This window comes from Watersipora subatra, chromosome 9 (assembly GCF_963576615.1).
Source record: "Watersipora subatra chromosome 9, tzWatSuba1.1, whole genome shotgun sequence".
NCBI classification, from domain to species: Eukaryota; Metazoa; Bryozoa; class Gymnolaemata; order Cheilostomatida; family Watersiporidae; genus Watersipora; species Watersipora subatra.
Window position 1 is genome coordinate 52,887,146 of NC_088716.1, and position 17,106 is coordinate 52,904,251.

At 37.6% G+C, this 17,106-nt stretch overlaps 1 protein-coding gene across 1 annotated transcript; it reads right to left on the reverse strand.

Annotated features, from left to right (window-relative positions):
- Positions 1-642: 642 nt before the first annotated feature.
- On the reverse strand, positions 643-16,923 carry LOC137404066 (transmembrane protein 45B-like). Its single transcript, XM_068090223.1, has 7 exons — positions 16,839-16,923; positions 15,057-15,186; positions 14,815-14,940; positions 6,836-6,958; positions 5,663-5,849; positions 2,752-2,906; positions 643-1,254 (listed from the first exon to the last, which is right to left on the reverse strand). The coding sequence occupies exons 2-7, from the start codon at positions 15,154-15,156 to the stop codon at positions 1,043-1,045; spliced, it is 903 nt and encodes a 300-aa protein (XP_067946324.1). The 5' UTR covers positions 15,157-15,186; positions 16,839-16,923; the 3' UTR covers positions 643-1,042.
- Positions 16,924-17,106: the final 183 nt, after the last annotated feature.

Consider the following 17,106-nt stretch of genomic DNA (forward strand, 5'->3'; position numbering starts at 1 on the left):
AGCTGCGGGCAAAGAAAAAGGCTAGTAAATAAGTAGGATACATGTACATGCATTTTTATGCCGCAAGGTTAGTGGTGAGACTGAAAGGTATGATGACAAGAAATCAACGAGAAGATGACCTGAGGTTATCAGAGAAGTTATAGGTAAAATGTGTCCGCCGTTGTTATGGACAGGATGGAGCAGTAGCTAAGAGCGTTGAGCAGAATCATTGTTTACTCCTAATGTGTTTGCGAAGACCATATTTGCTCTGCCCTTTTCATCGCTTTGGATGCCAGCTTTACAAGATCTTTGACTGGAATCAACATCTTCCTTTCCAAAGGTCAAAAAGCTCAACTGGCGAGTTTTACATTAACTTCAAGTTTAGCCTCGAAGGGTTCAACAGAACTTAATGAAGGCTGTTCAACATTTCTATTGCGTTTACTTTAATAGTACAAATGAAGGATTTGAGCCAGACTCGTCCGCAGTACGCGGACCAGCCTTGACTAACATGAGAATTTGTCTCGCACCAAGAGGATATCACTATCAATATCAAATTTTTTTAGCCCATGTAAAAATATTTTGACAGAAAACTACTAGTGATATGATGTCAACTAGCCATTTTATGAGTTTTCACTAATTTTTCATTTGCTCCTGCATTTAAAGTGGATTTCAATATTTTACTTTATGTTCAAAGAGTATAATTCTGACAATATTTTGAAAATTAATATAAACAGCATGATCCACTTAATAATGATATAGAAACAAGTAATAGAAAATAGTAGAACAAAATTGCGACCTAACAATTGTTCTCCCTCGATAGAGATTAAAGGGAAGAGCTTGATTCAACCAACAACGTCAGTAAAAATCATGTGTGTTGAAGAACAGTTCACGCAACAGTAAGAAATTACGCGACACAACACTTATCCAGCACCAACAACGCAAGGTAAATTGAAATATTGAATAAATCTTAGCAAATACTATGTGAAATATGATAAATTTTCCATGTACAGTTTAAAAAATAATTGACCAAAATATATGAGGTAGAGCGGCCATGGTAGTCATTTCACGCATGGGAGCTCTTCTGAGGGACACTAAATAACTCAGTTTCATCTTCCGATCCTACGCTAGCGTATCCATTCATAAGAGCTGGTGAGTCTGCCTTTGTCTGGTTGTCTCCATCAGTTGAGAGAAGCTTGGTTGTGTACTCACGGCTTTTTGTATCCCCTTGTTTGAAGGAGCAGCACAGGTAGGTGAGGCCAGAGAGAACGAGAAACACTGCAATATGACAATAGGTTGAAAAACTACTTACCAAAAGACAATGAGTATAACCTGACAAAAACGAATCAATTGTGATAAAATGTTTCCATTAAACGCTGAAAAAAGTCTGCTGAAAAGTCTGCTGAAAAATCCTGAATAAACCTGGTAGATGCTCCTTCAATGTAAACCTCTTATTACATAAATTCCCCTTAACATAGTGAATTTATGTAAAGTTTTTGCTTCGAATTACATAAAAAATTCCATAGAACGTAAAGTGTCCTATCGGTGCAAGTTCTCAAATTCGATATAAACAACAAGAGTACCACAGTTGCCTTGCCTTAAAACTAGTGCATTGCCACCACCTTGCCTTAAAATATCGTTTTCTCTCTTACTGCACTTGAAAAAAAAACGATTCATATGGGTATGTCTATTGTATATACTAGTACCTCATTAGTCAAGTATACGGTGAGAGATCATCAGGTGTATAAAGCACCGAGAATAAGTAGCTGCACAACTATTCAGTAATACTTAAAGGCGGTCGATAAGTGCAGGTGTTATAGGGTCGGTCTAACACCTGCATGTAGCGAGTTGGAGTCTCGTTGAACGCGATGTTTTAACCTATCCCTAATCTTGGCTTTGGAGAGACTTATTATATAGATTATTCTTATTATGATAAAGATATATTTTTGCTTTATTTCATTTTAGAGATACAATATTTTTCAATTTTCTCTGTGCAGCATATGTCACTGTTCACATATGTCAGTGTTCACATATGTCAGTGTTCACGCCAGCAAGGTATATATACCTTGCTGGTGTGAACAGCAATGTATATATACCTTGCTGTTCCTATATATACCTATATATACCTCGCCAGCAAGGTACATATACCTTGCTGGCGAGGTATATAGAGGCGTGTGCCCCCTCAATATAAAATTGCTGTAATCATGAATGCTAAATCAAGTGGGAGTGATTAGTAAAAAGAGATAAGCTATCGATACGAACTAATAATACCGCAGTCACTCTACAGTCATTAAATTAAAAAAAACTAGATTTAGTGTTTTTCTTTTTGAAGGGCTCAGAGGATGAGTTTGAAAAGATCTTAAAAAGAATTAGGCAATTTACGTGTATTTTACTCTTCGCATAACAAAATCTTTATAGCGTACACGCTCCTGGCTCCTAGATCAGAGTATTTACGTTGTAGGAGCGTCTACTGTACATATTTCACCACTTTAAACCTGCATTCTAGCTGCGCATAGCATGAGATCTTCATCAAAAAAGGAAGCAAAAAGGGTGCCCAGAAGTATCTATCCACGTACCTTTTAAGAAGAGTAAGCAAATGTATTATCTATGATACACCCTGAAAAGAGACGTCACATGAGCTAGTAAATTGGCTAATAGTCATATATGTACATCCGTAACCTTTTCTAGTTATCAACAAACTATACATGAAATACAGGTTTGCCATAACTAGTCGTAATATCTAGCAACTGCAACAACATGATTGACAGCGCTTACCCATCAAACAACCAATGAGGTGCCAGGAGTATATGAGGGTAACCAACATAATGTTTTCTGGATCATCGACCTGCCACTTTGACATGCCTTCCGGTGGGTAGAGAGTAAAAGCGATTTGATAGAACCATGTGCCCTGTACAAGGATCATATACTGCCTGCAACAGCATACGATATAATAAGGCTATAGTGGACATTGCCATAGCAGATGTTAGCTGCATCATACCTTTTAGCTGTCTCTCATTCTAGCATACAGTCTAAAATATAACAGACTTGGCTATATGGTGAACCATGGCTATAAAATACAGTAAAACCTCTACTTTCGAAGAATCCACATATGGAATTTTCAAGTTATAAAGAAATATTGCTTACAAAAGATGTTTTTAAATACGAAAGATTGAAAGGCCTGTTATATTTTGGCCAGTTCATTCAAAAATCAAAACAGAAATAAGATGTCAAATAAAGAATTTTTAATTTGACTGTGTGCGCCAATTTCGAATTTAGTGAGTGTGGTCATTTTCGTACAAGACATTTTCTTGCAGCCGTCAACCCTTCTCGTTGCTGTATAAATTTGGAGTTATCATGTATCACATACAGAGAGGGACAACTTTAGTTTCTAGCATTTTAACCTCGTGTTTTCTGTATGATGGTAGTTTTGCAGTTTGTGTTGATGTAAATAAACCTTTCTACTTCCACTTTTAAAACATTAATTCTGAGAAAACCAAAACCAAGAACAATACAACACCCGCTGCCTCTGACTGCCATCCTCCCACTCCCCGCTGCCTCCGACTGCCATCCTCCCACTCCCCGCTGCCTCTGACTGCCATCCTCCCACTCCCCGCTGCCTCTGACTGCCATCCTCCCACTCCCCGCTGCCTCTGACTGCCATCCTCCCACTCCCCGCTGCCTCTGACTGCCATCCTCCCACTCCCCGCTGCCTCTGACTGCCATCCTCCCACTCCCCGCTGCCTCTGACTGCCATCCTCCCACTCCCCGCTGTCTTCTCTTAGCCTCACTTAGACGGCCAACACCAAAGGTAAACAAACCAACCTTTCATAGTTGTTATTTGTTATTTCTCTGTTCTTCCTTTTTTCCATGTATACTTTTTCTTTTTATTATGTGGCAATATAATTCTAACATGTATTTACAGTTGCAGGTTTCAATAATTACATGTAGCTTGATAAAATGCTAAGACACCTGCTTTAATAACAAATCGACTCAATTCTGTAATTTTAGAAAATGACAGTTTAATTGTTTGCCTAATCGATCCTAGTTATCACTTAAGCCTCAAATACTACTACAGGAAAGATATGGCAAGGGGACCAACCGCAAAAGGCTAACAGTTTACTAGTAAAAGTGAAAAGGTTAGAGCTTGACAGCTTTAAACTGCACTGAAGGTTTTTATTTGCAAGAAAAGATGCATCAACTATGCGTGGTTGTATACGTCTCCTATTAGTCCAGGGATCGGCAACCTTTTCCACTCAAAGAGCCATTTGAACCCGCTTTCCATAGGAAAGAACGCAGTGGGAGCTACAAACCCCCTTTCATATTTCAAATTAAAAAATAAATAAGTACCACATATAACTTTTTTGTTTAGCTTTTGATGTTTTTATCCCATGTTTACACCATAAAACGTAAAGTTGTAGCATGTATAATGATTTAATTGCTGAGAAAACAAAATTACACTTTTGCAAAGAACAATAAAATAATTTCGGTGATTTTATTGGGGCATAAATTGTTATGAAGTGTACTACCCATATTTTTGTTGATGTTGTTTGTCAGTAGTGTTGTTGACGACATTGCAGACCTAAGTGGCTGGCCAGCCTTACAGATTTCTAATTGTTTAATTAACCCAGTTCGTTGACATAATATCAGGAGGTATCTCGTAGCGATCTGACCTTCCCCGTGAATCCGCTAGTACCTTTTTCGGTACTTTTATGTTACAGTCACGTGACGATCATGTGATAAGGTACTAATAATACAACATAATGTAAATAACGACTCTTAGCAAGGGACAATGTTTGATTTTATCAATGTTTTGATTTTTTAATACTTACCATTTTTAAAATTACATTACAAGATCTAGTGATAAAATTTCTATATTTTTATGAATTACTTGGCAATGGTAATAAAAGGAGAAAATTCTAAAGTCAGAGGGAGCCTCAGCAAGGGGATGAAAGAGCCGCATGCCGATCCTGAGCCGCAGGTTGCCGGCCCCTGTATTAATCGATAGTGTTTTGAAAGCCATAGATTGAAGTCACCCATGACAAGTAATTCTAGCGCATCAGATCGGGAATACTATTTCAGGTTAATAATACATAATGAACCAAAAATAATATAGAAGTAAGCAAATTTTAATATAAACAAAATAGCCTTGCTAATAGTACTATGACTTCATGTGTCTCTTATAAAATCAAAGACATCATCTTAAGCTATAACCATGTGATACTCTACGCTCAGCTATAATGAAAAAAAAGTTATGACACCCCAAAAAGAAGACGGCTCCATGGTGTGAACACGCTGAGTGGAGATAATTCCTATAATAATGTTGGAGAGGCTATGGCCTGTCAGACATTGACAATTGTTTTCGAAAATTACCAAAGATAGATGCCAACAACACATTAATGCAACATAAATAAGTCTGACACTAAAATGGCAAAATCAGTAAAAATACGAGCAGCTTGGCCAGTTACTAATGTCTGAGTGAGAGTTGTGTCACTAATGTCTGAGTCAGAGTTGAATCACTACTGTCTGAGTGAGAGTTGTGTTACTACTGTCTGAGTGGTAGTAATATACTAGTAATATAGTAGTAATATACCAGTAATATACTAGTAATATAGTAGTAATATACCAGAACAAAGTAGAATGCATAAAATGAGAGCCACTTGTCAACAAATGCAGTAAATTTCATTACCTGGCAAGTCCTGCATTGATGCTTTGTGGATAAAGGAATTCTATGGCAGTTGTTACTATACAACCACCAATGGTGTAAACGAGCAGCATGTGTATGTGGACATCTACAACCTCTCTGCCATGCAAATGGAAGGCAAAAAGTACCAGCTCCACGATTAAAGCCACCAACAGGGCCATGTACTCAGCTCCTAAGTGAAAAGAGGCAAGACTACTGCAAATGATAGAATGGAAAGCGTGCGGTGTTTATGCAATTATCTCTACTGTGTGTGCAGCTGACAAGAGATACAGCCATAACATAAGATATGCTGGTAGTTACAAAAGAGTCTCTATAATAGATAAACATTGAAAACTTCCTTGTTGCTTGTAAACTGCTCAACATCCTGTGGCCACAACTCAGGACTGTTTAACCACACATCAAACTTAGCTCCGCAGTGATTCTCTTATCCAAGATGGTTTTCGTATGATTACAAAAAAATATTTGCTGTCAATAATCTTTATGAGTACTCAACTTTATTTAAAGATGACTTGCAGAAACTTTCAGTAGATTAATCAGAAAGTAACAGTATTTTTCTATCATTTTCGAATATGTTTTTATTTTTGAGGTGATCTGCCTGCCAAGATGTTTCAAGATTAAAATCGACAAAACTTGATTGCTGTTAAAACGCTCAGATCAAGTGAATTTATGGGATAATAATTTAATAATCTAGCACAAATATGTTCATAAACCTAAAGAAAAAAACATTTCTATTTCTGAATACTCAAACAGTTATATATATAAATTTCAGTCAGACTTGAAACAAAAGGCCAGCATTTGAATCAATTTGAGAGTGACCAGGTTGTGTCAGAAACAGTGGAAATAGCAACACTATGTGATATTTTATTCGTGCTTTCAGTCTAAATTACACCAACGCTCAACAGAGCGCACATATGTTTTATTGCTAATTGTATAGACAACTCCTGTCATTCATATTGGGAGCCCCATTTTACTAATTTTATGGATTGCTTGAGATCCACAAAATCTTTGTGTTTGATGCCTGAGGTGTTTGGGGCACCACCCAAGTGCTCCGTATAAGGAAAACATCAAGAGAGGTACACCATTCGATAGCATTCTTAATGTAAGTATCTTTTTAAAATTCAAAGCACTACAAGCACTATATGTATCCGCTATACAAACCTTTTGGAACAAAGGCTACTTTATGATGCACCAGGATGGATATCATGCCAAACAGCCCAAAGCTTATGTACATTGTCAAATGCTGTCGATTCCCCATGACAACCACTCCTTCATCTACCATACCTAAATGAAACAGCAGCGTAAAATTATAGCATATTAGTAACAAACTTAATTACAAAGAGTTCCCTTTAATAAACACGCTGACAGAATGGTGTAGACTACTACATGATGATGACTTGGAGTAAGACTGGCTACAAAGATCTCTTGCTTTAGGTGCCCAAATTGTTCGCTTATCATTCAACTTGAGCAACATGTAACCTCGTGTTACAAGTAGAGCATATGCTATGTAATTGCATGTAATACTAGACTTACTACCCATGCTACAGATATGTATTATCACACCTTGATGCTGAAACCAACTCTAATTAAACACACAATCTTAGATTGTTGCTAAACTACGCATCTTTAAAAACAGCTGTATATTTTCAGTCATGTGACCAAGTTTAACAGCAATCACTGTTTCCATTGTGAAGATGAGGCAGATTTGGAATTGTGTGCACGTTGAGTTACCGTGCGTAAAGTGTTTTAGAGAATATTTATTCGCCTGTTATGGATCAACATGGGCGGTTTGTTAAAAAGATAACGATTTCTATGCCAGAAGTAATTGTGGCGCACTAAGAATGCTCACACCAAAATAGGAACGACTGAAGTATGAAAATGTTTAAAGGTAATAGGACACACATATATGTATATAATAGCATTTTTTGAAGTGTCGTTTTTATTTTTCGCGAGCATGAAACATTCGGTAAGAATCCGAGATTAATAAACTCGCTTGACTTGCGGGTTTTTGCCAATTTTATCTTGTGGATGATGCAAACTTGCAGATTACCTGCGCCATGAAAACGGTGATTAGAAGAAGCTGTCATTGATTTGTAACTTTATCACAGTATAACATGGCTATTAGCAAGCTTGTCAGGGCTGTGCAATAATCTATACTAAGAAGTGCACAAACAGAAGGAATGAATTCTTCGTGCATAAATATGCCAAAACATCCCAACCTGACAGCCTTATCTGACCCAAGAAATAAGATGTTCATATTTATGGAGGGTTGTAACATTACCAATGACATTAGTTTGAATGGCCATACCATGAATAGTCTCAATACACCACAATATGAGCTAGATTCTTCCAGGAAATAGGCTTAGCTATATACAGTAATATACAAGCGCAAACCACAGAGTCACGAGCTCGCCTTCTGCGTGAGAAATTGGTTGTGTAGCGCTTAGCCTTAGAGCTAGACTGTGGCCTTATGATAGGTCATTGGTAGGGTCAAGATAAACAAGGCATCTCAAACGTTCATTAACAACTCTAAGCTGAAGTATGCTGAAGGTAAACAACCTGAGAGATGCTAGAATGGATAGTCTACAAAGCATACTGGAAGTGTCAAACAAGAGTTTAGTATTTTGCCTTTGACATTTTCATTTCATGATAACTTCAAGCTTTTAGCATTCATGATAACTTCAATGATTTATTTGTAGTGTAAATCTTTAATAATTACATTTTCATATCAATTTCTAACTTCAAATGCATCATATTACTCCAGAGTAACTCAATTTCTATCATATATGAAACAACTCTGGATTTCTCTTTTAAACATATTCACTGACAGATAGCTAAAAACATACTCGCTGACAGATAGCTAACCAACATACTTGCTGACAGATAGCTAACCAACATACTCACTGACAGATAGCTAACCAACATACTCACTGACAGATAGCTAACCAACATACTCACTGGCAAATAGCTAACCAACATACTCGCTGACAGATAGCTAACCAACATACTCGCTGACAGATAGCTAACCAACATACTCACCAACAAGTAGCTAACCAACATACCCGCTGACAGATAGCTAACCAACATACTCGCTGACAGATAGCTAACAAATGTACTCACTGCCAGATAGCTAACCAACATACTCACTGACAGATAGCTAACCAACATACTCACTGGCAGATAGCTAACCAACATACTCGCTGACAGATAGCTAACCAACATACTCGCTGACAGATAGCTAACCAACATACTCACTGACAGATAGCTAACCAACATACTCACTGGCAGATAGCTAACCAACATACTCACTGGCAGATAGCTAATCAACTATGACAAAGGGGCAGACATAAGCAACAAGCAATCCTATTGTTCGCAGTTCGCCTCACCCTCAGCACCTATAACGGTGAACTTACCAGGAGTCCAAGCCATGTTCACCAGCATTGATGCCAGTGAACTGACAGTCTTTAGCCCAACAGGAGTATTGAAAACGTACTCAATTGCGCACTGCTTCGGTTAGCATGTTAGTATGTTAACATGCTAGTATGTTAGCATGCTCACGCTAAGCATACATATAGAGATAACACGCCTGTCTGTTGATTATATTAGATCTTTATATTTTACTACTCAATGTATGAGAGAGGATATAATGAATAGCATTGCTTATTACACATTAGGCTAGTAGGGGGATGGGTGAATACTTGCGCAACTACCAGCACAATGTACATTATCTCTACCCTACAAGCATGACACGATTCACAGCGTCCCGGTCAAGTGAAAGGAATACAGACTAAAGGGGTCAGTGTACTGTCAGGGGACAACAGACCTTTTATCACACAAGCAATTAAAATTGATCCCATATGAAAAGACTCATGATACAACTGCTGATGGAACAAGCACACAGCTGCAGTTATACTGTACAGTTCTGTGGAAAATTACTGTCCGTTGTATATTTCTACAGAAACTTCCTAAGCCATTCCTTACTTCTTTTATTCATCGTTGAAAATGTCAAAGTTAATCAACAAATTTTTCTGAGGCAGTCTCACCTAATGAGAATTATTTATCAACAACTAACTTCAGTGGTCTATTTATTTGATGCAATCTGTAAAAACTATTTTATTGTTGATATTTTGTACCTATGTACCAGATCATGAGAATATTCGACTTGATTTTGGCATTATATAAATAGAATTTGTCATTGGATAGCATGGTACAATAAACAGTTCCGGAATGTTTTGAAGTGACTTCTATGACTATGGTATACTCATATCTATGGTATACTCATATCTATGGTGTACTCATATATATGGTGTACTCATATATATGGTGTACTCATATATATGGTACACTCATATATATGGTGTACTCATATATATGGTACACTCATATATATGGTGTACTCATATATATGGTGTACTCATATATATGGTGTACTCATATATATGGTATACTCATATATATGGTGTACTCATATATATGGTGTACTCATATATATGGTATACCCATATATATGGTGTACTCATATATATGGTGTACTCATATATATGGTGTACTCATATATATGGTATACTCATATATATGGTGTACTCATATATATGGTGTACTCATATATATATGGTGTACTCATATATATGGTCTACTCATATATATGGTCTACTCATATATATGGTATACTCATATATATGGTGTACTCATATTTATGGTGTACTCATATATATGGTATACTCATATATATATGGTGTACTCATATATATGGTGTACTCATATATATGGTGCACTCATATATATGGTGTACTCATATATATGGTGTACTCATATATATGGTATACTCATATATATGGTATACTCATATTGACGCTAAATATGCATGAAGCAGAACTTTCTCCGCCTCTCATTAACATAGCTAGCTCTTAAGAGATAGGGGCAATGTGGTGTCTTGTGGGTAATGTTGTCAATGATGAAGCAGGAAGATATAAAAACAGTACTGATGATGACAGTCCCATGACAACAGCTAAGACAGTCATAAGATTATTGCTCATGACTGTGCAGTTGGACACGCGCCAGTGTGCGTCCTCATACAGCATCTAGTTGATGCACGATAGAACTTTCTCGCAAACACCTTGATTTACTCAACTGATGAGTATTGAAGTAGTTTTGCTTTGTTTATTAGCTCGTAGGTAACATCCTCTTCTCCATAAACACGGACAATGGAGCCTTAGAGATGAAAAACACCCGTGGACTTGAAGAAGCCCTTTCTTATTACATGTAGGTTCATGCAAAAAGCATGCATAACTGAAGTGGAGAATTTAATGGTCAATTCTAAAGGCTTATATGAATTAATAGAATTGGGAGTTACTCTTTGTGTACCCCTTTCAGCAATGTGTGATGGACACTAAGTATTCTATCGATGGGAAGAAGACTCACTGCAGAGGCCAATTGAAAAATTTTGAAATCTCATTGAACATGGTTTGTATATAGCAATGGTTAGTCCACAACGGTGATTCCTGACTCAAACATCAGGCTGCAATTTTTAATGATGCTTCGATACACTTACTGCTAACAAGCCTCCCTGACTTTGTTGTTGCGTACTATCAAGGCACCCCAACTAACAGATAGACTACTACTATTTCTCAACAACTGTGAAAAAAATACTATTGAAATCCAAATGCCATACAACACCCTGACGCATACTCTCAACAAGTGAGAAATCCAAAAGCCATACAACACCCTGAAGCGTACTCTCAACAAGTGAGAAATCCAAAAGCCATACAACACCCTGAAGCGTACTCTCAACAAGTGAGAAATCCAAAAGCCATACAACACCCTGACGCGTACTCTCAACAAGTGAGAAATCCAAATGCCATACAACACCCTGACGCATACTCTCAACAAGTGAGAAATCCAAATGCCATACAACACCCTGATGGATACTCTCAACAAGTGAGAAATCCAAATGCCATACAACACCCTGACGCATACTCTCAACAAGTGAGAAATCCAAATGCCATACAACACCCTGACGAGTACTCTCAACAAGTGAGAAATCCAAGAGCCATACAACACCCTGACGCGTACTCTAAACAAGTGAGAAATACAAAAGCCATACAACACCCTGACGTGTACTCTCAACAAGTAAGAAATCCAAATGCCATACAACACCCTGATGGATACTCTCAACAAGTGAGAAATCCAAATGCCATACAACACCCTGACGCATACTCTCAACAAGTGAGAAATCCAAATGCCATACAACACCCTGATGCATACTCTCAACAAGTGAGAAATCCAAATGCCATACAACACCCTGACGCATACTCTCAACCAGTGAGAAATCCAAGAGCCATACAACACCCTGATGGATACTCTCAACAAGTGAGAAATCCAAAAGCCATACAACACCCTGACGCATACTCTCAACAAGTGAGAAATCCAAGTGTCATACAACACCCTGACGGATACTCTCAACAAGTGAGAAATCCAAAAGCCATACAACACCCTGACGCGTACTCTCAACAAGTGAGAAATCCAAAAGCCATACAACACCCTGACGCGTACTCTCAACAAGTGAGAAATCCAAAAGCCATACAACACCCTGACGCGTACTCTCAACAAGTGAGAAATCCAAAAGCCATACAACACCCTGACGCATACTCTCAACAAGTGAGAAATCCAAAAGCCATACAACACCCTGACGCGTACTCTCAACAAGTGAGAAATCCAAGAGCCATACAACACCCTGACGCGTACTCTCAACAAGTGAGAAATCCAAAAGCCATACAACACCCTGACGCGTACTCTCAACAAGTGAGAAATCCAAATGCCATACAACACCCTGACGCGTACTCTCAACAAGTGAGAAATCCAAAAGCCATACAACACCCTGACGTATACTCTCAACAAGTGAGAAATCCAAATGCCATACAACACCCTGACGCGTACTCTCAACAAGTGAGAAATCCAAGAGCCATACAACACCCTGACGCATACTCTCAACAAGTGAGAAATCCAAATGCCATACAACATCCTGACGCGTACTCTCAACAAGTGAGAAATCCAAAAGCCATACAACACCCTGACGCGTACTCTCAACAAGTGAGAAATCCAAAAGCCATACAACACCCTGACGCGTACTCTCAACAAGTGAGAAATCCAAAAGCCATACAACACCCTGACGCGTACTCTCAACAAGTGAGAAATCCAAATGCCTTACAACACCCTGACGCGTACTCTCAACAAGTGAGAAATCCAAGTGTCATACAACACCCTGACGGATACTCTCAACAAGTGAGAAATCCAAGAGCCATTCAACACCCTGACGCATACTCTCAACAAGTGAGAAATCCAAAAGCCATACAGCACCCTGACGCGTACTCTCAACAAGTGAGAAATCCAAAAGCCATACAACACCCTGACGCGTACTCTCAACAAGTGAGAAATCCAAGAGCCATACAACACCCCTGACGCGTACTCTCAACAAGTGAGAAATCCAAAAGCCATACAACACCCTGACGCGTACTCTCAACAAGTGAGAAACCCAAATGCCATACAACACCCTGACGCGTACTCTCAACAAGTGAGAAATCCAAAAGCCATACAACACCCTGACGCATACTCTCAACAAGTGAGAAATCCAAATGCCATACAACACCCTGACGCATACTCTCAACAAGTGAGAAATCCAAGTGTCATACAACACCCTGACGGATACTCTCAACAAGTGAGAAATCTAAGAGCCATACAACACCCTGACGCGTACTCTCAACAAGTGAGAAATCCAAGAGCCATACAACACCCTGACGCATACTCTCAACAAGTGAGAAATCCAAAAGCCATACAACACCCTGACGCGTACTCTCAACAAGTGAGAAATCCAAAAGCCATACAACACCTTGACGCGTACTCTCAACAAGTGAGAAATCCAAGAGCCATACAACACCCTGACGCGTACTCTCAACAAGTGAGAAATCCAAAAGCCATACAACACCCTGACGCGTACTTTCAACAAGTGAGAAATCCAAGAGCCATACAACACCCTGACGCGTACTCTCAACAAGTGAGAAATCCAAGAGCCATACAACACCCTGACGCGTACTCTCAACAAGTGAGAAATCCGAAAGCACAGTAAGTTTCATTAATTTTGCTTTTAAAAAGTTCAAGTAAAGCTATAAATGCAATTTAATCAATTACATGTGTAAATCATCATTTGAATACACAGATTAGCATCTGGGCCAGTAAGAAGAAGGAATAAATGATCAGCAACGGAAAAGTTTGAAAGATAAACACTAGTATCCTCAATACATGTCCATTCTTTATATCTTAAACCTTGCCCAATAATTTGCTGAGTCATAAAAATAAGACCTAGTCTTCAATTTTGTCTATTAGTTATGTTAAAGCTAACATATCAACAAGTTTCTTTTATTAGTTTAAAAAAAGTATCACGCGCCTTCTGTAAAAACCAGCATTTGATTATAGAAGCCGATTGGTATTATAACATATGTTAGAGCTTGGCTTTTAGTAAAGGGGAACACACCCTTTTATTATGCCTTGTGACTTGGCCAAACCAAATAAGATTTAGATTCAGACTGAAGCATGACAAAAATGCACCTCTTTGCAGTAGTTTAAATCCAAAATGAAGTTCAATTTACACCTCTGTGTCCACAAGGTTTATTATCAAAGATATGTTAAGGACCCTTAGTCTAGTAAACATACTTTTTAGAGCAAAGATAAACAACAGCTAATACTAATACAGCTAATACTAATAGATAACAGCTAATACTGAAGGTACACAGGCTACACAGCTAGTACTCAGAATACACAAACTACACAGCTAGTACTTGGGTCAACAAGCTACACCTAGCACCTGAGTGCACAGGCTACACTGCTAGTACTCAGGTTACACAGGCTACACTGCTAGTACTCAGGGTACACAGGCTACACAACTAGTACTAAGGGTACACAGACACACACTAACAAGGAAATCATTTACTACTTACATTTAGAAATTAATCAATCAAACTACTAGCTTATTAGCCATGAGCAGAGACTGACTCTCGAGTCTCACTTGCCACAATGGCTAATAGTCAATTGATCCTAATTAAGAGTGGATATAAATGTAAACTAGTTATCCTTTCGAGTCTACTTACTTGTAGCTATCTCCATGAAAACTCCGAGGGCAGCAATGAACATGAGAATCCAATTATCGAGTGGTTGGCGACCCCAACAGCTTTTTTTACAGCAGCAAAACTGATTCGTACTGTTCACGTATTTACCTAACGCAACAAATCATAAATATGAAGATTAGATCAAGGAATTTCTTGAATAAATATAAAGATTCTTCTATTGAAGTCTACAAGCACCAACAAAAATATGTAAATACGTAACTTACGAGGTTGTTTGAAATAGTTGCTCAGTATCCTAAGGGTCCACCAGAGAGAGAAAGCGATAAAAAAGGAGCCGGGGGCGGCATGTCCTAACCAGGTGCCCATTACTGCCCTTGACTGAAGAGCGATGCAGAGCTGAAAAACATCACTTGTTGGAAATAAAACAAATAAAAATCATATCCTATTATGTAATATACCATAAAGAAAAGAAGTGTTTTGCCAGAATGATTAAACAAACAGGCAAACTCTTAATCAGAAAAGACATGTGTGAGTCCACTAATTCGTGTAGTACAAAATGAATCTTTTAGCAGTTTGATTAGGCTGCATATATTCAGGCTATTTCAAATAAAGTCTCCATGTTTTACTCTGAGAGCCCTTACAACTCTCTGAACAAAAATGACTCGTGTATTTTAAAAAAACTAAAAAATATTCTTCAGAATGATGATTTTTCTTCATGCATGCTTATTTTGGCCTATCCAAAGCATGAAACCCATTTTGGCTTAATTGCATCCGGTCTCTGAAGCTGAAATGATAACATATTTCCTCATTGAAAAAAACACAGCAACAAGCCAACATATCTGTGATTAATTTTAAACATTGATTAATAAGGTCTTGAAACCACATACCAAACTACTGCAAACCCCTAACAATTGCCTTAAACTTGGAGATTATTACCGCAATTTAAAAAAAACATGTATGCATATCAAAATTGTGTGTGAAGTATTTTTTATGAGAAAGCAATTAGGACATAATATATACGACTAACTGGCTTGAATTTTCGACTAATAGCCTAAATTTTTGGCCAAAACTACATTGTTCGATGAAAGGCTTCAAGTTTGATAACTGGCATTTCAGCAAACGTGTATGTTGGCCAATATAATTGTAGCAAAATAACATTATGTGTTATGTATTACCTGCTGCCAGGCTAGTGTCAGCAGAAAATTTTTTTGTAAAAATTTTAAAGCTAACATTCATCTATTCTAGAAAGGATAAAAGAATGAGATTAAAGGACAATACTTAGTGTTTAGTCTAAATCACTATTTAAATTGTAGAATTGCTATCATTATTATTAATTAACGCACCTAATGCAACCACACAACTATAATTCTGCATTTATCAAGATGAATTACGAATCATAAATAAATATTAAAAAGTCGCAAAAGGGCTAATATAGTTAATGAAAGATAGAAATCGTTCCGATAGAGTCTTCTTAAAATCTTATGTTAATCGAAATTCAATAATTTTCATTAGTGTCTGAAAAACTCTGAAAACATGTAAACCTTCTGAATGCCACTGTTATAACCTTGGCATTAAGTATCATTAATGCTTCAACTACGTTGCCAGCATGGCGGTTAAAATTAAACGCCTATCAAACTTCTTTTACATCAAACAGGAATTGCTTGTTTATTTCAATTTGCTTACCAATTTCTCAGATGATGCTAACTAGGTAATTGACTAACAACTAGGTGAAAACTCATAAAAATTAAATTTCGCTCAATTTTCGAAATACACATTCTCCTTAAAAGAAATTCACATAAAATGAAGTTAACAAGCTTTATAGCTGAAACTGATCTGTTTTACAAAAATATGTAGCTTCCATAGATGACATGTTTCACAGAACACTTGTCGGCAGTTTTTTTTTCAGAATTACCTAATTAAGCCGTTGACATGACCAGAGATAAATGTCTAAGTTTCTATCAGTACCAACAATACAGCAACTCACACATAACATTGATTTGTGTGTTGTATTACAAAATCAACAGCAAAAAAAACCAAATGATTCTTACCCAAATTCAACTTTAGCTCCCTTCTCTTGTATGTACCATGAACTCGGATGCGTATTATTACGCAAACGTAAAGACGAAAGCGGCTTCTCAAATGAGGAAAAATCCGGACGTTATACTTTATTGGTTTATCGGTCCGAAACGGCCTTATTATTGGACAATTTACAGCAGATGTTTGTAAACCTATGAATAACTTTTTCGAGTACCTACAGTATGTCAAACGACATACGTAGTTCATTGTACGATCAATAATGGACGGGTGTTGACAGGT

Excerpts from the sequence above, each read along its gene's own strand:
- LOC137404066 (XM_068090223.1), bottom strand. The coding sequence starts at position 15,156 with ATGGGCACCTGGTTAGGACATGCCGCCCCCGGCTCCTTTTTTATCGCT. Across the intron at positions 6,959-14,814 it reads TTTCATGGAGATAGCTACAA|GTATGGTAGATGAAGGAGTG; the intron begins GTAAGTAGACTC and ends TGTTTCATTTAG. Across the intron at positions 1,255-2,751 it reads CCTCATTGGTTGTTTGATGG|TGTTTCTCGTTCTCTCTGGC; the intron begins GTAAGCGCTGTC and ends GTCATATTGCAG.